This window comes from Rhinolophus ferrumequinum, chromosome 6, assembly GCF_004115265.2.
Source record: "Rhinolophus ferrumequinum isolate MPI-CBG mRhiFer1 chromosome 6, mRhiFer1_v1.p, whole genome shotgun sequence".
Classification (NCBI taxonomy): Eukaryota; Metazoa; Chordata; class Mammalia; order Chiroptera; family Rhinolophidae; genus Rhinolophus; species Rhinolophus ferrumequinum.
This window is the reverse complement of record NC_046289.1, coordinates 1,245,290-1,266,974: the sequence shown is the minus strand read 5'-3', so window position 1 is coordinate 1,266,974 and position 21,685 is coordinate 1,245,290. Positions and strand designations below refer to the sequence as shown.

Below are 21,685 nucleotides of genomic sequence, written 5' to 3'. Positions count from 1 at the left end.
TGTTTGGTGAGATCGGATGCTCTGCAGCTATGCATCCTCCCTTGGTTTTCGGGGGCCTGCGGCTCAGAGGGAAGGGGCTTGTTCAGAGTCTCTAGGAGACATGTTGCTGCTGGACCCCGCCCTGGCAGGGGGCTCAGGCATGCACTGAGCTGTGCTCTGTGCTCCCACCTCCACCCCTGCTGGTGACCTGGAGGGGCAGAGCTGACCCCAGCTCACGCTCTCCCCGTGGAAGTTTATGACTAGTGGGGAGGGCATCTGTGGAGGCAGCCATTGGCAGCATGGAGGCCGTGAGGGCACAGAGCACAGTGCTGTTGCTGCAGAGGTGGGCTTTGAGGGTTGAGTAGGAGTCTGGCATTTGCCAAGGGAAGGCAGAAGGGCGTGGGGGTTAGAAGTCTGGGTTCCCCACTGGTCCCTGAGCACTGCCCGTGGGCTGGCACTAGTCCCGGGTCCTGTTAAGGACTCAGAGCTCCTCACCCCTGTGCAAGGAGGCTGAGGTGGGGAGTGTTTGTGGGTGCCTGGTACCCAGGGTCTCATTAACGCCTGTGGGGCGTGGAGCACAGGAGTGGGACCTGGCACCTTGTACCCCTCTGCTTGGTTTGGGGTGGCCACTTGGCGCAGCGGCCACCACTGTCATGGAGAGCTCAGTGCACCAGCCTCCACCAGAGCTCTGGAAAAGCTGAGGCTTGCGGGCCAGGCCCCATACTTACATTTTCCCCGGAGGCCGTGGTGACCTTGACGCTCCCTTCCTGAGCCCTCCCGCTGTAACACCCTGGCCTTCCTGCCTCTGCAGACTCCCCGCCTCCGAATGTCTCCTTAGCTCTCTCTCCTGCCCACTCTCTGGGCCTTTCTGGGGGCTCACCTTCTGGACCCCTGAATCTTGATGCCTTCTGAAGAAGTGGGGGTGTCCTCAGCAGGCATGGGGTGGGGTGGGGTTTCCTTTGGATGTCAGGACACCCCACAGCTCTCAGGTCCCCTCCCCGGCCCTCTGCAGCCTGTCGAGCCCTTTGCCCGGTGTCTGTCTGGAGAAGGTCAGGCCTGGCACCTAGGAGGGGTCCAGAACCAGAGTGGGTGCTGCATAGAGGCACCCAGGCAGCTCTGGCTGGGCGCCCGAGGCAGGGTGGCTCTGGGGAGGGCTGTCCCTCACCTGCAGCGTGGGGTTGAGGAAGCCTCACGGCCTGTGGGTGACCTGGAACCTGCCAGTCATGGCAGGGGTCAAGTCAGGGATACTGGGACCTTGGTCACTGGCCTCAGGGGTCTCGGGTCCCCTTAGCAGCCCCGCACCGCTGGACCCTTGATGGGAAGATCCTGGAGCTCTCAGGGCCTGTGGGTGGCAGCCCCACCCCGGGTGGATCCAGGTGGGGGCGTGGGGTGCGGCCCGGTCCACCAGCCTCCTCACTGCTCAGTTAGGAAGCCCTGGGTTGGCCATAACTGACCCCACACGCGTCTGAACCGTGTGTGGGCCATGTGTCTCCTTGGTGTAATTAAGGGCCGTGCCATCAAGGCCAGCTGCTTGTGAAATTACCTTCTTGTTTGGAACAGGCAGATTTTCATTGTAAAAAGGCAAATGTTCCTCTTCCCGTTTACGTGAATCAATGACCAGGGCCAGCGCGCCTGGGGGTCTGGGGTCACAGTGAGAGGGCTGGTGGGCGTTCCCGGAGACCATTCACGCACACACTCACCCACTCACTCATTCACTGTTGGTCGTGTCCTGAGCTTCCTGTGTGTGCCAGGCCTGAGCTTGGCAAACACATGCCCTCCAGAGCCCCTGCCTGGTGGGCACAGCCTGTAAACCTGCGTCTCAGGGCAGGGAGGGTTCCTACAGCAGGAGGCACAGGGCTGAGGAAGCCCAGCTTGGGGGCATCAGGACAGGCTTCCTGGAGGCAGTGTCCTCTGAGGACGAGGAGAGCTCCGTATGCTGGTGAAGTTCCTTCTTTTCCAAGTCTTCCCATCAGAGCCGGATTACTCAGACTTGCCCACACTCTCCCTACATTTCTCACGCCTGCAGCTCCCACCTTGGGCCCCCTGCTCCCCAACGGTGCCGTGGGCACTCATGGTCCTGAACATGGTGCTGTGTGTTCTTAGTCTCTGTGAGGCCTGGGGTCACCCCCCTACACTATCTCCATCCCCCTGCTCCGAAACCAGGTCTGAGCCCCGAAGGCTGGGGTCCTAGAGGGCAGAGCAGGCCTGGCCCCCAGAAGCCCGCCCCTGGGCCGTGTCAGCCGAGGTGCACTAGCCAAGTGGCTGACGCGTCTGTCCTAGTTTACAGGGGCCTGGATTTCATCAAAGGAGAGAGTGCCCATCCTTGGGCCTTGTTAATGCAGTGACGTGCCTTTGAGTCATGCCGGTGAGGCCAGCCTGTGAAAGCAGGGACCTGGGGGTTGGGTGGACTGGGGTACAGCTTCTCAGCTCCCAGCCCTCAGGCGTGGCCGATGACGGGGCGGGGTGGGGAGGAGAGGGCGCCCGCATTAGGTCACCCCATGGGGTGGAGACGCCTGGCCAGTAACATCCCAGATGGCTGGGCTGGCGGGACCTCAGAGGACACAGGCCCTGCTTTGTCTTGGAGGAACCCAGACACCTCATTCTGTGCCACTGCTGGGACCCCACGGGGGTTTGGGTGGGGCTGAGGTCCGTCCTGCCGACCCCTGGCTCCTGAGCGTCACCACAGGTGCTGAACCCTCTGTGGCCTCAGTTGTGCCCATGGGACACAGCCCTGCCCTCTGGCCTTGGCCTCTGCAGACTAGAGGCTGCAGCCGTGTCACTGCAGTGCCTCACCAGGGGTCCTCCCCGGCCTCCATGTCCCCTTGAGGTTTGGGGGTGTGGGTCAGGATGCTCTGCCCCCCACAGCCTCAGGGTCCCTAGCTGTGCATGCCCAACTTAGGGAAGGGGCAGGGAGCCGGCTTTGGGGTTGGGGAACATGCTTCTGCCGTCTGCAGAACTGTCCTGTCAACCTGGGAGCCGAGCCGACTTCTGTCAGTGCAGGCTGGTGCCTGGCGGGCCCTGTGTGCTGCCCTTTCCTGAAATCTGGGAACGGGCACCTCTGCCCCCATTCACACACAGGAAATGAGTCCACAGGGCTCCTTGACCTTTCCAGGCCAGTCAGGTCCAGGCCCTGCCTCCTTCCCTTTGCCCAGCCTGCCCTGCCCTGTGCCGCCCAGGTGGGTTGGAGGCCTCGTGTGCACCTGCAGGCTCCGCCCAGGCAGTGCCAGGCCGGTGGGACGGAACGGGCTGCTGGACGCTGATGTCCTCCAGTCCTGCTGCAGCTTCTTCCCTGGGTGGTTGGTGGGAAGCTACGGCATAATGCACAGTGGTCAGTGGTCCTGGACAGGAGGCCAGGGCTGGGGCAGGGGCAGCCCAGGAGCCGAAGCTCTGAGGCGATGGCCTGGACCCCCCAGCCCCTGCCCAGGCTGCCTGGTCCCGCCCTGCACGGCGGCTACTCTGTGACCCTGACTCACCCTGCGCCTGGGCCAGGCTGGTCACCTCTGTTCTAGCCACTATTCTGCCTGACTTGTGTGTCACCCTCAGGCCAAGGGGGACGAGGGGCTCTTCTGTGCGGCAGGTTTTGAGGTTTATAAGTACATGGGCTCGGGCGGGAATCGGGTTAATGCCTGCTTGTGGCTCAGGGCACCCCTGTTGTCTGGGTGGCTCGTGGGCTCCACTCCCGGACAGCGGCCCCACCTGCCTGCGCGGGCACCCCCCACGGCTCCTGCCACCACTCTATTAAGGCTCCGGCAGGCGTCATAGATTACTTTTATTTTCTGCGATGACACCTCACTAGGAGGAAAGCCGTCCCTGGGGTCTCTTAAAAGACAACTCCTATTAAAGATGAGAGGCGTTGAGCAAATGGCCGGCGTAGGCGTAGCGTTCTTGAGTTGGGGAGGAGGACAGAATAGGCTGAGAGGCCTGAGGCCTTGGGGGAAGGAGGGCGGGCTCTGTAGGGTGCAGGAGAGACAAGCGGGTGGGGCCGCCTGGGCACTGGGGAGGAGTGCGAACTCGGACCTGCCCAGTGTGTGTCCTTTCACATCTGTGTCACCCCGCAACACCTGTGCGGGGTGTGGGGGGACCCACAGCGTAGGAGAGGGGGTGGGGGGGCGTGCTGAGCCGACTGGAACTTGGTGCGGTTGGAAGTGGGCTGGAGAGCTGTGGCCCAGGAGTGCAGTGGGAGTGTGCGTGTGTGTGCAGGGTCCCCTTGGAGTCCCAGAGAGCAGTTCTCAAATCTGCACCAGCGTTCCCTCGTTCCCTCATTCCCTCTAGGCTGGGATCAGCCCCAGGGGGTCTGGGCGTCTTCACCTCTGCAGGGTCCCTGGGAAGCCAGTGTTGGCAGGGCTACGTGGCACAGGGTGGAGGTGGTGAAGTGGGAAGGGACAGTCAGGGCTTGCTGGAGGCTGAGGCAGCAGGGTGTCATCTCCGGTAGGTTCTGGGACCTTGGGGAGGGCACCGAGGCGTGTGGGGGCGTGGCGACACAGCCCTCGATACTGAGCTCCTCCTGTGTGTGGCACTGAGGTGCGGGCCTTGGGTGCATTGACTCTTCAGGGCCGCACACGGGGCCTCTGGTCACATCACCCCAGGACAGAGATGGGGAAACTGAGGCACAGAGACACGACGTCAGCATGCCTGGGTCCCCTGGGAGTGGCTGGCACATCCCGACCCCTACAGCAGATGCTGGATTGGGGACATGGCAGGTGGAGATTTGCGGGAAGAGGAGGCATTCAGTGTAGGTGTAGTAGGGCATGGGGTCCCTGCTCTGTCACCTGGCCTGGCCTGCACTGGGCAGAGCCTTCAGGGACCAGGGAACCCTGGTTGGCTGGGGAGAAATGAAGTGTGGGCTATGCAGCTGTGTTTAGGCAGGAGGGTGACAGGGACAGCTCTGAGCCAACCCCCACCAGCCCCTCTCCCCTCCCCTCTGCAGGGCCGCCCAGAAGCTCAGCCTGGCCTCCAAGCGCAAGAAGCCCCACCCTCCGCCGGCCCCTGCCACCCGTGGCACCTCCACCTACCCCACGGACTTCAGTGGGGTCTTGCAGCTGTGGCCACCCCCCGTACCCCCATGCTTGCTCAGGGCCGCCTCCAAGGTCAAGGACAACCCCAGCAGTGTCGGAAAGGTAAGCCAGCCCTGATTTGGGGGTGACATCCAGGGGAGGGGTAAGGCCAGGGGTGTCTGAGCAGGTGCAGGGAGGAGGTAGCGGGGAGATGGAGGCTCCTGCTTCCTTCTCCCTGGTTGGACACGGGTGGTCAGCAGGGGTTCAGATGGGGAGACTGGAGCCCACTGGTCAGAAGGGCCTTGCCCAGTCACGGGACAGGCTGGCTGGCTCCTGGCCACCCCTGGCTCTGACCCCTGGCTCCTCTCTCCTTTCCGTTTTCATCCTGGCCCCGTCTGGGTTGCCGGTAACTGTGCCTGAACCGAGATCCGTGAGCACATGTGTGCTCAGCCCGTGAAGTGAGGTGGGCTGTCTGTGCCCATGGGGGCATCGCCTCTGTGTCCCCCCGGGGGGTTGCTAGAGTGGGGACCTCAGCCCCCCCCAGGCCAGTGGGAGGACACTGCAACCTAGACAGAGCCAACTGGCTGTCTGGGAGGGGTTTTCAACAACTCCGGGTCTGACTCTGACCTTGGCCTGGTCACTTGGCCTGTCTGTCACTGTGTCTGCAAACGGGTGGGGTGGGGTGGTGCCGGCGTCCTGGGTGGGCAGCTGGGGGCTGAGCTCGGCAGCACACACCCCTGTTCTGCGCCACTCCTGTGCTACTTGGGGCCCCCGCAGGTCCCCACCACCTCCTCCCGGGGGGCCCCCGCCCAGGAATTCCACCCTACTCCATAGTGGACTCTCCACCTCTGCTCTTGTCCTTGAGGCAAGGAGCCCTGGCCACCGCCTAGTCCTCTCACCAGCCCCTCCAGACCCCCCCTTTTTTTACACAAACGTCTCAGTCAGAAATGCCTCCTGAAAGGCATTTAATATTGTCACAGAAAAGAAGTTAGATTGCTGACATTAATGTCCTACTTAAGATAATTCATCATCTCGCGTATTAAAAAGCCGTCCCCATGGCAGTGGGCGCGAGCGCCCCTCCCCCTGGCCTGGGCCACCTCCTAGGAGTGGAAGCCCTTTTTTATGCAAAATGTGTTTTTTTTCCTACCTGGCAGCTATTCAGTGGGGCTTTGTGATATCTGAACATTTAGGGGACAGACTTTGCTGCCTGTACTTCCCCGCAGCAGTGACAGGATTCTCCCAGACAATGGCCCACGCATTTAGCGGTGCTGGGCCGTGCTGCAGTCTGGACAGCCCTGTCCCCACAGTGGGCCTGCCCCCCTACCTGCTAGAAATCCTCTCCAGGCTGCAGAACCCATTTGGTTCCTGAAGTGGCCAGGAGTTCACGCTGAAAAAAATTGCCAAAAATGACTGGGAAGTGCACATTTCATGTGCTTGGCAACGGCGTTTGGGAATGAAATAGTCTTGTTCATGTCGTGGGGGAATAAAGGCATTGATTCCGCCTAATGGAGCCGGGGTGGAGGCGCAGAGCGCCGCTGGGAAGTGCTCTGTGCTCCCCGCGGACGCCGGCCCTCACTCGCCAGGGTTTGCAGGTCTGTGCGCTCGCCAGGGAGGAGATGGCGCCTCCTGCCGTCTACCCACGGTAAACCAATTTTGCTGGCATTGTGTATCTGTCACTTACAATTAAGTCCGCAAAAAATCTTGGCTCTGAGATGAGTCTGGTAATTTGATTTCCACTGTGGGGGAGAAATCGGAGGTCTCCACCTCCGACTGGAGGTGCAGGGCGGCCGAGGTGTCCTCCAACAGAAACCCGTCTTCTGCCTTCTCCCAGGAGGCACCCTGAGTCGTCATGGCCCCCCCTCAGAACCTGCCCGTGGCCGCACAAGGGGCGCTGTCTGGGGGGCTTGTTTGGTGCAGGTTTGAAGGCATCTTGGCCCGAGCCCCTCTCCCCGCTGAGCCTCCTGTTCCCTCGGGGGTGAGGGGCAGGGCTGGCCCGGCCTCCAGGAAGCTGAGTCTCCAGCATGGGGGTCACGCTTTTGTGTCTGTTTTGGTGCTTTGGGGACACACGAGCAGAAGCTGCCTGGTCACCTGCTCCCTGAGTTGAGACCTGCTCTGTCCCCTCCCTGCCCACCCCCCGCCACCCCCCATCCCCGCCTCAGTCCATCCCACCCCTGGATTCCAGGGTTCTCCTCCTCCCCAGTTTGTCATTCTGATATGATTTCCTCTGCTGACCCGAATCCTGCCAGTATGCTGGTTTGAGTTTGGACCAGCCCCCCCTTTCTCCTGGGGCATCTGCCCAGGCCTGTTCCCCCTTTGGGACATGTCACACACTCCCGCCACCTCCCATCTGGCCAAGGGCTGGGAGCTGGGAGGAAGGGGCCTGGAGAGGTGAAGCTGCACTGAGATGTCTGGGGGGCTGGGGCGTGGGGGCTCCCCCCCTCTTAGCCCCTCTGTCACTGTGGTCCCAGCCCCCGTCCCTGGTCGTCCGCCCTCGAGCTGCACTACAATTTACTGAGCTGGCCTCCAGGTTGGGAGTGGAGGGGCCCAGGGCGGGCTGGGCTCTGAAGCAGCCCCTGTCCTCTCTGTCAGTTGGAGCACAGATTGTGGGGCTCCTAGGACCCCCAGGACCCCTGAGCACAGCCCTTTTGGGAGGAGCGTGGGCCTGGAGCCTTCCTTTGGGGGGAGGGTCTTGCTGCGCCCTCTCTGGCCTCTCTGTCCCTTTCTCCCTTCATCCTCAGATTTGGGGTTTGGGATTTCAGGAGTCTACTCCCAAGCTGTGACTTGGGCAAGACAGCTTGTCAGCCTGTCCCTTTCTCCAAAAGGCGTTGAAGGCCCTGGGAGTGGGGGTCGCCATGTGGCAGCTCCCCGGGGAAGCTGGCCGAGCTGTGGGTACTTGTGGGGGGTGATTTGCTCTCAAACATTCTGTGCCTCTGGGCTCAGGTCCCTGGATGGCCCGCTCTTCCTCCCCGTCAGCGTGAGGGTGTGGAGGAACCCCAAATTGGGGGCAGGAAGGCAGTCCCGTGCTTGTATCTGTGTCCTGCCCTCCCCCCATCCTGCGTACCCCCTGCCCTGGGCTCCCCCACCCTGTCCTGTGCCCCCTTCCCCTACCCTGTCGCCCCTCTGTCCTTTGCCCTGTCCCATCCATGCTCACTTGCCCTGCACTGGCCAGCCTTCCCTCCGGCCAGCTCGCTTTCTGCCTGCCTCACTGACCTCATACGGGTCCCACTGGCCCAAGAGCAGGGTGCGGGTGGGTATTCACATTCCTGCAGCGGGGATTCCCAAAAGCTGAGGCCTGGCCTGCTGTCCCAGCTGGCCCGGGGCTCCCCCTGCCCTGGCTGGATGGCTGGCTGCTCAGATGCCCGCTCCACCCACCTCCCTAGGTGAGGGTCATGCTGCGAGTCTGGCCGGCTCAGGGGGCCCAGCGCTCAGCCGAGTCCACATCCTTCCTGAAGGTGGACCCACGGAAGAAGCAGGTGACCCTCTATGACCCGGCTGCCGGGCCCCCAGGCAGCGTGGGTCCCCGTCGCACTGCCGCCACCTTGGTCCCCAGGCTGTTTACCTTCGATGCGGTCTTTCCCCAGGACTCAGAGCAGGTGAGTGGGCGTCCCGGAGGCCTGGGCCACGGGGTCGCACCATGTGCTTCTGTGCCGGTGAGCAGGAAGGAGCCAGCGAGAACCCCAGCCCAGGCAGGCGGATAAGGCACAGCCCAGGGCGGCCACCGTGACCTCTTCCCCATGGGCCCGGCCCACCGGTGTCCCCCGGCTCCTGGCCTGGTTCTCAGGCCTGGTTCCTGAGGAAGAGCCGACCTTCTATGGGAGCTGCCTGACCAGTCCTGTGTGTGACCCTCCCGTGACCACGCATGTACTGTTTCTGGGTCCCGGCTGTGTCCATGATGTGTGAATTGGGTGTGCACGCGTGTGCCTGTCTGTCAGCCGCGCTGCCTGTGTTGTATGTCTGTCCTGCCTGAGTGTGTGCTCTGTACACCTAGAGATCTCCATGTCGTTGGTCCTGGTGTCCAGCCAGGCCACCTTGTGGTGGGAGGCTGGGTGACAGTCCCCTGACCTGTGCCTGCCTGGCTCTGTGCCCTCCCCCAGGCTGAGGTCTGCTCCGGGACTGTGGCTGATGTGCTCCAATCAGTGGTCAGTGGGGCTGACGGCTGCGTTTTTTCCTTCGGCCACATGAGCCTTGGTATGTGCCCCCATTGTCCACTGGGTAGTCGCTGGGTCCCCTTTCCGGGTGGGGACGGGGATATGGGCATATCCCACATGGGCAGTCGGGCACATGGGGAAGGGGGAGCCGAAGCCCTGCAGGCCTGGGAGGCAGAGCCTTGGAGCAGGTCAGAGGTGGCCTCCGGTTTCAGGCAGGGCCAGGGAGGGCCACACGGTCTGGCTGGGCTGTAAGGGCTGGTCAAGCTGAGCTTGGGTTGGGGTGGGCCTGACATGCCGGCATGGCCCCCAGGCAAGTCCTACACTATGATCGGGACGGACAGCTCGCCCCAGAGCCTGGGCGTCGTGCCCTGCGCCATCTCCTGGCTCTTCAGGCTCATCGACGAGCGCAAGGAGAGGACAGGCACCCGCTTCTCGGTCCGCGTCTCAGCCGTGGAGGTGTGTGGCCAGGACCAGAGCCTGCGGGATCTGCTGGCCGAGGTAGCCTCTGGCAGCCTCCAGGACGCCCAGTCTCCAGGCGTGTACCTGCGGGAAGACCCCGTCTGTGGGGCACAGGTACTGGTGCCGTCACGCGGGGAGCGGGGTTGGTGGGGAGCAGGGGCTGCGGCTCGGCCCTGAGCCACTAAGGCATGTTCCCTCTATCTGGCTGCAGCTCCAGAACCAGAGTGAGCTGCGGGCGCCCACGGCCGAGAGAGCAGGCTTCTACCTGGACGCAGCCCTCGCTGCCCGCAGCACCAGCCGTGCCGGCTGCAGTCAGGACGCCCGGCACAGCTCCCACCTGCTCTTCACGCTGCACGTCTACCAGTATCGCATGGAGAAGTGCGGCAAGCGGGGAAGTAGGTGTCTGCCCACAGGCCGTGCTGCTGCAGCAGGCTGGGTCAGGGGTCAGGGGTCCAGAGTCTGGGGTCCGGCCGCCTTCCTCATGCGCCTGCCTTGTGGTTTCAGTGTCTGGAGGCCGCAGCCGCCTGCACCTCATCGACCTGGGCAGCTGTGAGGCGGTGCCCAGCCGGGGCGAGGAGGCCCCCGGGGGCCCCCTGTGTCTGTCGCTGTCTGCTCTGGGCAGTGTCATCTTGGCTCTGGTCAGTGGAGCCAAACATGTGCCCTACAGGTGAGCGGTGGGCTCTGTGGTGGGCACTGGCCTGGATGTGCCCTGGGGAGCCAGCCGAGCGCAGGTCAATCATGTCCAGTGTGTCCGGCCCCTGAGCTCACGGAGCCTCATTACCTAAGACCTGGTGAGGGCATCTCAGTGCCCAGGGGGCGGGGGACAGAGGTGGATGGCACGGCACTGGCCTGGCAAGAGACCTGCCATCCTCCCTCCAGCCTTGCAGCCCCCGTGCCCAGCCTGCCACTGTGACCCTCCCTGGGCCCCCAGCCTCTGAGGCCCCCTCTGCCCCCAGGGAGCACAGGCTCACCATGCTGCTGCGAGAGTCCCTGGCCACCGCCAGCTGCCACACCACCATGATCGCCCACGTGTCGGATGAGCCGGCCCGCCACGCCGAGACACTCAGCACTGTGCAGCTGGCCACCCGAGTCCACCGTCTGCGCAGGAAGAAGCTCAAGGTTGGCCCCACCTCCTGCCCGTCTCTCCCACCTGAGGGCCCCCGCCTGGCATGGTTGGGGAGCTGGATGCCCAGCCCTGCTCAGACTCCCTGTGTGCCTTGGGGTCACAGGGCTGAGCCCACCTGGCTGTGCCTGAGGTCACCCGGATGCCCTGACCAGAACTGGAGCTGCTTCCAAGGGGGCCTTAGCGGGTGGCCAGGGCAGCCTGGTGGGATCCCTGTGGCCTGTGCCCCTCCCCGGCCTGGTCCCCTGCCACCGACCAGCGGGGCACTCCTGGGGTCAGCGGGACCTGGGTTTGGATCCTGGATTCGCAGATGTGCGCCCTGTGGCCGTGGGCGAGTATTCTTGCTTCCATGGTTGGGTCCTTGCTGTGTCCTTGGAAGTCTCTCAGAGGATCCATTATGCTCAGTGCCTCACTTTTAGTGCTGCCCCAGCGCTTGGTGGCCGGGGCCGATGGCTGCTGCCATCCTTTCCTTCATTGGAGTGTGTCCTGGGCCACTGGGTGCATGGTGGGGTGGGGTGGGGCAGGGCGGGGCCGTGCTCACACTCCGGGGCCTGCTCTGCCCCCAGTATGCATCCAGCTCCTCGGGCGGGGACAGCTCCTGCGAGGAAGGCCGTGCCCATCGTCCCCCTCCCCTGCGACCCTTCCACCCCCGCTCCGGGGCCCCGGACCCTGACTGCCTCGCCCCCAGCTCGCCCGGCGACCCCGACTACTCGTCCAGCAGCGAGCAGTCCTGTGACACAGTCATCTACGTGGGGCCCAGTGGAGCGGCGCTGTCGGACCGCGAGCTCACAGACAATGAGGGCCCGCCTGATTCTGTGCCCATCATCCCGGCACTGAGCTGCCCGCCCTCCCGGGGACCTCGAGATGCTGACCACTTCCGCTGCAGCACGTTCGCAGAGCTGCAGGAGCGGCTGGACTGCATCCACAGCACAGATGGAGCCCCGGCTGGCTTGGCCTGTGGGGGCAGGAAGCCCTCGATGCCCGAGGCCACGGCCCCCAGGACGGCGGTAGGCGCCCCACTGGCTGCCAGCACACCATGTGGCAGCCACGGTCCAGATGCCCACCGGAGTGCCCCGGAGCCCTCCAAGGCCAGCAGTGACCAGAGGGAGGATGGCAGTACCAGGCCTGAACTGCCCGTGCTGGACAAGGCCATGGCGGGGGTAGGCAGGAGGCCGCTGCCCAGTCCAGCCCCTCCGCCACCCGGGCGGCTGGAAGCTGGCAGAGCCCCAGATGAGCCCAGGGGAGGGGGCGCCGGCGGCGTGGTCCGGACACCCCCAGTGGGCATGAGCGGGCAGGTGGACCGCCTGCGCCCGTCGGCACGCGGCCGTCTGGAGCGGGGCCTGCTGACCACCACGGTGACACTACAGCAGCCAGTGGAGCTGAATGGCGAGGACGAGCTGGTGTTCACGGTGGTGGAGGAGCTCTCCCTCGGCGGGCTCGCTGGCCCCGGGCGCCCCGCCAGCCTGGCCAGCTTCGGCAGCAGCTGCTCCCTGCAGGCCCTGGCCTCGGGTTCGAGGCCCGTGAGCATTATCAGCAGCATCAACGACGAGTTTGATGCGTACACGTCGCAGGCCCCCGGTGGCAGTCACGGCTCCTCCATCAGCTCCTGGCTCAGCGAGGTCAGCGTCTGCACGGCCGATAGCCTCGGCCCCACACCGCGGCCCCCCTCCAGGGCCAGCCCGGACCCTTTCAGCCCCGACTCGCCAGCCGGCCCCGGCCCTCTGCACCCCCCTGTCCTGGACAGCCCCCTAGAGGTCCGCAGCTTTGTGTTCTCAGAATACGACAAACCGGACGGTCCTGGCCGTGTGGCTGGCACAGCCCCCACCCAACCTGGCAGGGTGCCCCAGGACACGTCTCCACTGGGGGCAGCCCCAACACAGACCATCCACTCCAGCCTTCCCCGCAAGCCCAGGACTACCTCCATGGCTGGCCGCGCGGGCTGCCCTCGCCTGGCCCTGAGCCCGCCTGGCCCTGGAGGCCTGTTTGAGGACCCCTGGCTGCTCCGTGCAGGTGAATGTGGCCCACTCCAGGTGGCCTCTGCCAGCAGGTCCCCCAGCCCAGCCCCAGTGCTGGCTTGTGCACAGAGGGTGGTGGACGGCTGTGAGGTAGCAGTCCGCAGGCCAGAGGCCGTGGCTCAGATCCCACCATTGCGGAGGGGGGCCACTACACTGGGTGTGACCACGCCTGCCACATCCTGTGGGGACGTTCTGGCGGAGGCAGTGATCTGCTCGGGCCGCCCAAAGGCCGCCCCCAGCAGCAAGAAGAGTGTGGCTCCCAAGGGGGGCCCTGTCCCGAGGCCCAGCGGGGTGGCCCCACCAGCCCCACCCGTGCGTAAGTCCAGCCTGGAACACAAGTCCAGCCCTGCACCAGCCCCTTCCCCAGCTGGGGGGCTGACTCGGGCCGGGGCTGCCACCCTTCTCCGGGGGGAAGAGGAAGGCAGGCCCAGTGGCCGGTCTGACCACTCCATCTCCAGGGCCACGTCCAGCCTGAAGGCCCGGGCTGGCAGGGCAGAGGCCACATTCCGTCCAGCTGCCCATGGGTCTCTGGAGCGGTGTGAGGGCCTGGCACTCGGCAGCAGCAAGGCCAGGGACGCCACTGCGAGGCCAGCCCGGGCAGTACCCAGGTTGGGTGTGCCACCCTCCAGCCCTGTGTCCGGGCCCACTTCTGCCTGTAGGGCCAGCCCGGCCAAGAGTGTGGGGGCCCCTAAACCTCCAGCTGGTGGGGGCAAGAGCCGCAGCCTGGCCACCAGTGGGTCAAGGGCTGTGGGTGCTCCTGTGAAGCCACTGGCCCCTGTGGCAGGCAGGACCCCCGGTGGTCCTGTGACAGGTCCCAGGGCGGCCCCACGAGTGACACCTGGCATCGGGGCCAAGGCTAGCCGGGGCACCATCATGGGCACTAAGCAGGCGCTCCGGGCCACTCACAGCCGAGTTAACGAGCTGGCAGCCAGCGGAGCCCCCGGCAGAGGTGGCGCCTCCTGGGGCTCAGCCGACTCGGACAGTGGCAATGACAGCGGGGTGAACATGGGCAGGGAGCGGCCACCTGCGGGCCCTGCGCTGCCCTCTCCCTACAGCAAGGTGACGGCCCCACGGCGGCCCCAGCGCTACAGCAGCGGCCACGGCAGCGACAACAGCAGCGTGCTGAGCGGGGAGCTCCCGCCGGCCATGGGCCGCACCGCCTTGTTCTACCACAGCGGTGGCAGCAGCGGCTACGAGAGCATGATGCGGGACAGCGAGGCCACCGGCAGTGCGTCCTCTGCCCCCGACTCCATGAGCGACAGCGGGGCTGCCTCCCCGGGCTCCCGCTCCCGAAGCCTCAAGTCCCCCAAGAAGAGGGCCACAGGTGGGTGTGGTGCCAGCCCTCCCTGGGCACAGCCCTCTGCAGTTTAGCTGGGAGATGCGTGACAGCCAGGCACAGCCTTGGCTGGTCCCAGAGGTACACGGCCCCTGGCAGTGGGTCAGACGTGCTTGGGGCTTTTCGCTGCATAGTCGCGCACAGAGCTCTACAGTTTATAAACACCTGTATGTGTCCTCTGCCCCAGAGGCTGGTCCCCATCCCTGTCACAGTGGTCACAATGAGGCATGGGGAGCCCGGAGAGGACTTGACTGGGGGCTCCAAACCTGGTCCTCCCTGGCAGTGCCCAGCTCCCTGGAAGCCCCCATCAGGGCTGCTCCTCCCTCCCTGGACCCTCCACCTCTGGGGACCTGGGTGGGATGGGCCTGTTCCTCACGCTGTACGTGGTTGGTGGGGTCAGGCCATCGGCTCATGTGTGGTGGGGGGGCGGGGGGGCTCACTCCAGGGACCGAGCTGAGGTTGGACAGCAGGAAGCCTGAGTGGGGAGCAGGGAGGGCGTCTGGAGATAGGAGCCTGGGGGCCTGGCTCACGGGTCTCTCCCAGGGGCAGCAGGAGCCAGGGAGGTTGTGAGTTAGGATACGGTGTGGGGGATGGCAGACTGAGGGTCCCTCTGCTCTGCCGGGCAGGGGTGCTAGGCTGAGGACTTGTGGTGTGGGCCTGTGTGCTCTGTCCCCGTCAGGACCCTGGCCTGGGCCAGGCTCTTGGTCCACTCACTCGGGCCCGGCTCTGTCCCAGGTCTGCAGCGGAGACGGCTGATCCCTGCCCCGTTGCCGGACACTGCTGCCCTGGGCCGCAAGCCCAGCCTCCCCGGGCAGTGGGTGGACCTGCCCCTGCCCCTTGCTGGCTCACTGAAGGAGCCCTTTGAGATCAAGGTGTACGAGATTGATGACGTGGAACGTCTGCAGCGGCACCGCCCACCCCCAAGGGAGGAGCTGGCCGAGGTCAGGGCGGGTGGCGGGGGGCTCTGGCGGGGCAGGTTGGCCCCTGGCAGTGTGGCCGGGCAGCCCGCTGACTTCACCTTCCCCTCTGTCCACAGCCCTCCCAGGATGTGGAGAAGGTAGGAATCGGCCTTGAGCCCAGGGTGGCCCCTGATGCCCCCCTTGCACCCAGAGTGGGTGACTGGAGGGGCCCTGAGGACACCACCATTGTTCCCTGGAGTTGCACAGGATGGGGGTTCCCACATGCATGCCCACCTGTCCTGGGCTAGGTTCAACAGGCCCTGGCAGGCTGCTTTGGGAGCACCTGGTTTGAGCCTCACCTGTGGGGCCCAGGACCTACCCATGCCCACCTTTGAGGCCCCACTATGCGCCTGCCCAGACCTGGAGGGTGGAGGGAGGATGGCCAAGGCTGGGGCTGCCGGGAGCCCCTGGGGGGTGGGCCGTCCTTGGGCCTGAGCCCACCCCGCCCATCCCCTGCTGTCCAGGGCCTGGGGTGTGTCAGTGCGAAGCTGAGGCTGGCTGAGCGCAGGCAGCAGAGGCTGCGGGACGTGCAGACCCGGCATGAGCTGCTCTGCGAGGAGCTGGCCGAGACACAGGGCCGGCTGATGGTGGAGCCTGGCCGCTGGCTGGAGCAGTGTGAGTCTCCCCTCTGCTGGCTGGAGCATTGAGACCCCCCACCGGGAGGCACAGGCTTGCAGGAACCCGAGTCCACATGTGTCCCAGCTCCCCAGGCCGGCCACTCCCCCCCTGGAGCTCCTTACCATGTGGCGGGATGTCCCTTCCCCTCAGTCCCACAGGGACCTGGAAGCCAGGAGGGCACAGAAGCACTTCCTTGGCCCTGCGGGGCCAGGCCTGACCAGCCGCCTGCTGTCTCCCCGCAGTCGAGGTGGACCCTGAGCTGGACCCCGAGTCGGCCGAGTACCTGGTGGCCCTGGAACGTGCCACAGCCGCCCTGGAGCAGCATGTGAACCTGTGCAAGGCCCATGTCATGATGGTGACCTGCTTTGACATCAGTGTCACCACCCCTGCTGCCACTCCGGGGCCACAGGAGGTGGACGTCTGAGCCTGGGCAGCAGGACTCAGGAAAGGGACGCGTAGGGTTGTGAGGATGGGACGTGGGGTGGAGTGAGAATGTGGTGGGGGCTGGAGGGACGAGGACGCAGGGGGCCAGTGCAGGACGGGGTTCCAGTGGTGATGGAGCATGAGGGAGGGCGGGGCCGACCGAGTGGTGTAGGCGGGAGTGAGTGCACGAGACAGGTGACGTCGCCACCCAGACGGCAGCTCAAGTGCCTTTAACCTGAACTTCTTGGACTTCTTTTTGCGTTTGGTGCTAAGGACCCGGGACAGCAGCAGGTGTGCCCAGGCTCCCGGTGGGGGACGGGGAGGGGACTGGCTGTGTGACAGGCAAAGAGGGAGGTCTTGCCTCTTTACAGCCGAGCAGCTTCCTGCAGCAGCAGCGGGGTCCCGGCCCCTTTCAGGCTTCAGATTGCTTTCCCTTCGCAGCAGTCTCTTGGCAGAGCCCACCTTAAAGGGTCTCAGGCCCCTTGGTCAGCACGCAGCTGCTTCTGCGGGTCTTGCTAGTGGGGTCCTCCTGCCCCGAGGACCTGCTCTGTCCTGAGGACATGGGAGGGCAGTGCCCCAGGGCTGAACCCAAGTCACATGTCGCCTTTTTCCACGGCAGGAATTCTTACCAAAACCACAAGCAAAAAAACAAAACCAACACACAAAAAAAATGGAGAGAGAAGGGTTTTGTAAGGTTCTGTTAGGTTCATATTTTTATATCATTTTGCCTATAAGCGGTCTTTGCAGTGGGAATTTGAAAACAAATGCTCTATGTTTTTATGGTTTTCTATGGAGGTGTCCCTCAGGCTGGGCTCTTTCTGGGGGGCACCCTGGGCAATCCTCAGGAGGCATTTCCCAAGTGCAGACCAGGGGTGAGTCCGCCAACATGGCATTTCCGTCACAATGGGCTGTTTTCTGGCTGTTGTGCGTTTTCTAGGGGTGTCCACAACTTTGTACACATGTGTACATAACATCTCGCTATAGCTTTTATTTGTGAATAAAAGACACACCGATTGTTCACGCTGCTCCTGAGTTCGTGGGCACGCTGCCCTGCGAGGGTCCCCAGGGCGCCTACATCCGCAGGGCGTCTACGGGGCCCGAGGGCTTCCAGATAGCAGGGATCGCTCCCTCTGCCCACAAACCCTGCAGCATCCATGCCTGTAGGCGACAGGGACCGACTGGGAGGCAGTGCCTCCTGGGGGGCCCAGATTCAAATCCCCATATCCTCTCTTTCCCCCTTCCTGAGCCACTCTGTCTTGAGTCACCCAGTTCTTGGTGTCCCGAGGCTGGGGCAGGGAGGCAGGGCCTGGGCTAGCAGGAAACTGCATTTTCTGCTGGGCTCCTGGCTCCCTTCCCAGGGGTTATGTCAGCTAGGGAAATTGAGGCAGGGGTGGAACGACCTGTGGAGACCCTTGGTCTCCTCCCTTCGTCCCCGACTGCCTTTACAGGTCGGGCAGCAGACACTGTGGACACATCAAAACTCAGGGCCCCCAGAGCCAGCAGGAGCCCCCGCCCAGTGCAGCTCATCCCTGGAGGTCTGGGTCCCTGCTCTGTCCACTACAGAGCCCCAGACCCTTTGGGGGAGACAGCCCACCGGGCTCACTGTCCCCAGTGTCCCTCACGTGGCGTTGGTGGCCTCCTGGTCTCTGTCAGCTTTGTGTGGGTCCTGTGCTCAGCGTGTCCCAGCTGAACCGATGAACTTCTCCCCAAGCCTCTCTGCCCCCCACCCTCTGAAGGCTGCACCTGGGTACCCTCCTTGCCCTTCACCCTTCCTCTGGCCTCAGGCTGCTCCCCTGATGCTCTACCACTGGGCCTGGCCCTGGACACCCCTGGTGCTGCCCCAACTTCGTCTGGGTCCTGCCCCCCAGGCTCCAGTGCAGGCACCTCGGTGCCCCCCCCAGCCCCGGGCCTTTTGCAGCCTCTATGCCTGGTACTCACCCTCCAGGTGGTGAGTATAGGGCACCTCCTTGGTAGCCCTGCTGCCCCAGGCCCCTCCACCCTGCACGTCACACCTTGTGTGGTCTCTGCCTGTCTTCCACCTCGATGGTGCCCCTCAGGGGTGGGTGGGGCCTGAGTCATCGCTGCTCCCCCCACGTGGGGTGGAGGTCTGGGCCCCAGCAGGGTCTCTGGGCCCTTGCTGAAGGAATAAACAAATGACTAAACAAATGAATGAATGAGGCTTCTGAAGGAGGGGTCCAGCGTGGGGCAGAAGCAGGGCCACGACCAACAACACCTAACAGTTGGCAAAATGCCTCCATGGACGCTCCTTGTCGGCCTGAAACAGGCCTGGTCCTTTATGTGGCCATGTGGTCCCCGTGGGTCGGGACACAGAGACCTCTACACTGAGCCCCGCCCCAGGCTGCCTCCTCGCTCTCTGCTGCCGATGGCACTTGGGCTGCCAAGCCCTGGATTGGGTCACATGTCAGCTGCAAGGTGTTGGGGGCCAGAATCCCCCCACCCTGGTTTTCTCTTTCTGTTCTGAGGCCAGATACGGTTCCCAGCAAGAGCCCAACCAGATGCAACCCACACCTGTTTCCCTGTCACTGGATTTAGGGGCTTGGAGGGGTCACATGGGTGTGATGGGACTCAGGATGGGGAGATAGGGCCTTTCAAGACCTGATACTGGAGGGCAGAGGCTGAGAAGCCCACCTGGTGCCCGTCTGTGACCCAGCCCAGGGTTCTTCTAACCGGACGGTGCCGGATGGTACTGGGGTCTGGGTGGGGTCACAGGAGGCCAGGGGAGGCTGCCCGTGAGCCCGCCCCACTGTGAGGGCCGCGGGGGGTCATTTGCAGCTTGCCCTGCACTGCCACCTGGGCTGTGTGGGGATGGCGCGTGGGGCATGCTGGGTGCTTCTACAGAGAACATTCCGGTTCCCTTCCCTGCCCCCAGTCACTGGAGGGGCCCAGAGCCTGCTTCTTGCTGAGGGGCCCCTCCTGTCCTGACCCCACACCCCAGCACTGTCCTTTTGCGGGCTTCTGTGGGGCAGGCCCCAGGGGGCTGGCTGACCTTTGGGGCTGGCCAGTGGAGCCCACTTCCCACAGTCCAGGGGAGGCTGTGGGAGGGTGGCGCCTGCTTTTCTGGGTGGGAGCCCCTGTCCTGGGCCAGCCTGGGAGCCTGGGCTGCCTTTCATCTGGGACATCAAAAGGCTCAGCCCTGTCATTAGTGGCTGGGAACCCAGCTGGGAGCTGCTATGAGGACCAGGAGGCCCATTTTATGGATGGGAAAGCTGCAGCCGCCTGGGACCCAGCTCTTGGCCAAAGCTGAGGCAGCCCCCATATGATGCCCCCCGCAACGGGCCTGTGAGCTTTCTGCTATGGAACTTTTGGGGAAATAGACCCCAAGTGGGCAGGTGCTGCTCCAGCCCCACTCTGCTGTGCCTTCTTGGAAGGGGGCCGGGGTTCCCGTGGAGGGAGGAGGCGGGCACTGCCTGGGCTATGCAGGGCCAAGGGCGTGCGCCCGCCCAGGAGGCATCTCTCAGGGCCTCCCAGGCCTGCCTGGCACCCGGCCAGCCTGTTCCTTTGGGTGAGGTGCCTGCCTGACTCAGTCTGCAAGTCCAGGCCTGCTCTGCCACCCTGCCCACCCCAGCCCTGGGCACCAGTAGGCCACATGGAGAGGCAGGGCCAGGTGGGGGTCAGGCTGGGCTGGGTGGCCAGGGATGGGGGCTTACAGGGCCCAGTGGGTGACTAGGAACAGCCAAAGCGAGGGTGGGTGGGCAGGTGGGTGGGGCGGGAGCTGAGTACCTGGCTTCCTGGCCCCGGAGCTGCCCGCCAGCCCAGCTCCCAGGTGCAGGGTTCAGAGTCCTGGCCCTGCCTCACCTCCCTGGGCCTTACGTGGATGAAGGAGCACGGTGACCCCCACCTGGGGTTTTCAGGGGCCAAGGGAATAGCCTGGAGCTTTCAGGGCCAAGTTTGGCCCTCTGAGCTTTCTCTTGTTGTTACCATCACACAGGTGATAAAAGTGACCCACAGCAGTGGCCATGGGGAGGGTGACACCGGTGTCGAATGGTGACAGCAAGGGGGTGGTGATGGGTGGGGTCACCTCGATGGCAACAGTGACATTGGGGATGGGGCCATCTGTCCTCTGCGCTCGGGCCTCAGTGAAGCCAGATGTGGGGCCTTGTCCCCTTCTGTGTCCCCCTGGGAAATGGGGGAGCAGTCCCATCAGCAGGGCCTGAGCCCTATAGCTGGGCAGGGGTGGCCTGCGTAATGGGTCCTAAATGATCAGCAGGCACTGCCCAGGAACTGCCTGCCCCGAGGTCTGGGGCGGGGCTGTGGAGGGCAGGGGCCACCGTCTCCCGTGTCCATGTACAGTCTGAGAGTGTGTTCACCGCTGGCGTCTGCCTCACCCCCGTCTCCCCCAGAGTCGACCCCTGGAGCCTGGTCTCCAGGGCCCTTGTGAGTCTAGGGCGCACAATCCTGTCTCAGGGCCCCCAGCCCATGATCCAGGGGAGTCTGCGGCCTCCAGTGGGACCTCCCTGCAGCCCCGGCTTGGGGCGAGCTTGCCTCAGGGGTGGGGACCCCTGTCCTGGGACAGGAACAGGGACAAGCAGCCTACCCTGCCCTGCCTCAACAGGGTGCCTAGAAGCCATCGTAGGCTGGGGCTTGGCCCTAGAGTCTGCTCCCAGCAAACAGGAAGCTGGTAGGGTGATTTCTCCCTCCTGATATTGTATTTACGAGGCGGGATCCAGACCCCATTTCCACACAGGAAACCCGGGAAGCTGGGAGGGGGCGCGGGTAGGAATTCCCTGGGCCAGCCAAGGAGCCTGGCTTCCTGTGGGCTAGGCCTGCAGTGTGGGGGTGGGGATGGGGAAACGGGGGTGAGATGGGGGTGGGGCAGCAAAAGCCCAGAGAGACCTCTCCCCACTCAGAACTCAGGGCCGGGTGTCCCTGGAAGTCCGTGTTGTGGTTGGGGAAACTGAGGCCCTGGCCCAGGGGCTGTCTCCCCATCAGACAGTGCAGGACCTGAGGGGCATGGGGTCACCCCTTCCCCAGAGTCCAGCATGGTCTGGCACGGGGCAATTGGGGGCACAGGGCCATTTGAGGTCTCAGGGGAGGGGCTGTATGAGGGGTTGGAGCCAGCGTGGGGCCTCCACAGAAGCATCTGAACCTTCATACCCACCTCCCACTCCAGCCTGGGGCAGCTGGAGGGTCCTCCCAAATGCCTTTCTGACCAGGTCATCCCTCCCAGATTAAAACCCACAAATGCCCTCCTCAGCCTTCCAAACCAAGGTGGGCTTGTAGCCCCGCCCTGGAAGCCTCAGCTTTGTGACCGCTTCCCTCCCCGGCCCTCCCTCTTTCCTCCTTCAGAAATGTCCCCCACAGAGACAAGCACAGAATTTCATTGGGCGCCACCACCCTGCTGCATCCAACCTTTAGCTATACTGTGTTTGCTTCCGAATCATCTTTCAAAACTAAACTTTCTCTCAGATTTACAGGGAGCTTGACAGGAGGCAGAGCTCCCAGTACCCCGCAGCTGGCGGTTCCCCAGCATCTCGGTGGCGCCCTGAAGCCCATGCTTTATTCAGATTTCCCCTGGCCTCCTCCTGGCCCAGGGTTCCCCCAGGACGCCACACGGACGGTGGGTGACACGGACGGGTGGGTGAGGCACCCACACACGTTACTGGAATCCTG

The 21,685-nt window shown here is 64.2% G+C and overlaps 1 protein-coding gene across 2 annotated transcripts in view; it reads left to right on the top strand.

The window, feature by feature from the left end:
* The window catches only part of KIF26A (kinesin family member 26A), a 41,185-nt gene extending 24,125 nt beyond the window's left edge, over window positions 1-17,060 (top strand). For both annotated transcript variants that reach the window (XM_033106896.1, XM_033106898.1), the window contains exons 5-16: window positions 4,907-5,096; window positions 8,354-8,566; window positions 9,068-9,161; window positions 9,432-9,694; window positions 9,792-9,975; window positions 10,085-10,247; window positions 10,537-10,699; window positions 11,270-14,042; window positions 14,790-14,995; window positions 15,091-15,111; window positions 15,478-15,628; window positions 15,874-17,060. In XM_033106896.1, the coding sequence (XP_032962787.1) occupies window positions 4,907-5,096; window positions 8,354-8,566; window positions 9,068-9,161; window positions 9,432-9,694; window positions 9,792-9,975; window positions 10,085-10,247; window positions 10,537-10,699; window positions 11,270-14,042; window positions 14,790-14,995; window positions 15,091-15,111; window positions 15,478-15,628; window positions 15,874-16,055 (4,603 nt within the window). In that variant the 3' untranslated portion in view covers window positions 16,056-17,060. The remainder of the gene's footprint in view (window positions 1-4,906; window positions 5,097-8,353; window positions 8,567-9,067; window positions 9,162-9,431; window positions 9,695-9,791; window positions 9,976-10,084; window positions 10,248-10,536; window positions 10,700-11,269; window positions 14,043-14,789; window positions 14,996-15,090; window positions 15,112-15,477; window positions 15,629-15,873) is intronic.
* The last annotated feature ends 4,625 nt before the right edge of the window (window positions 17,061-21,685 follow it).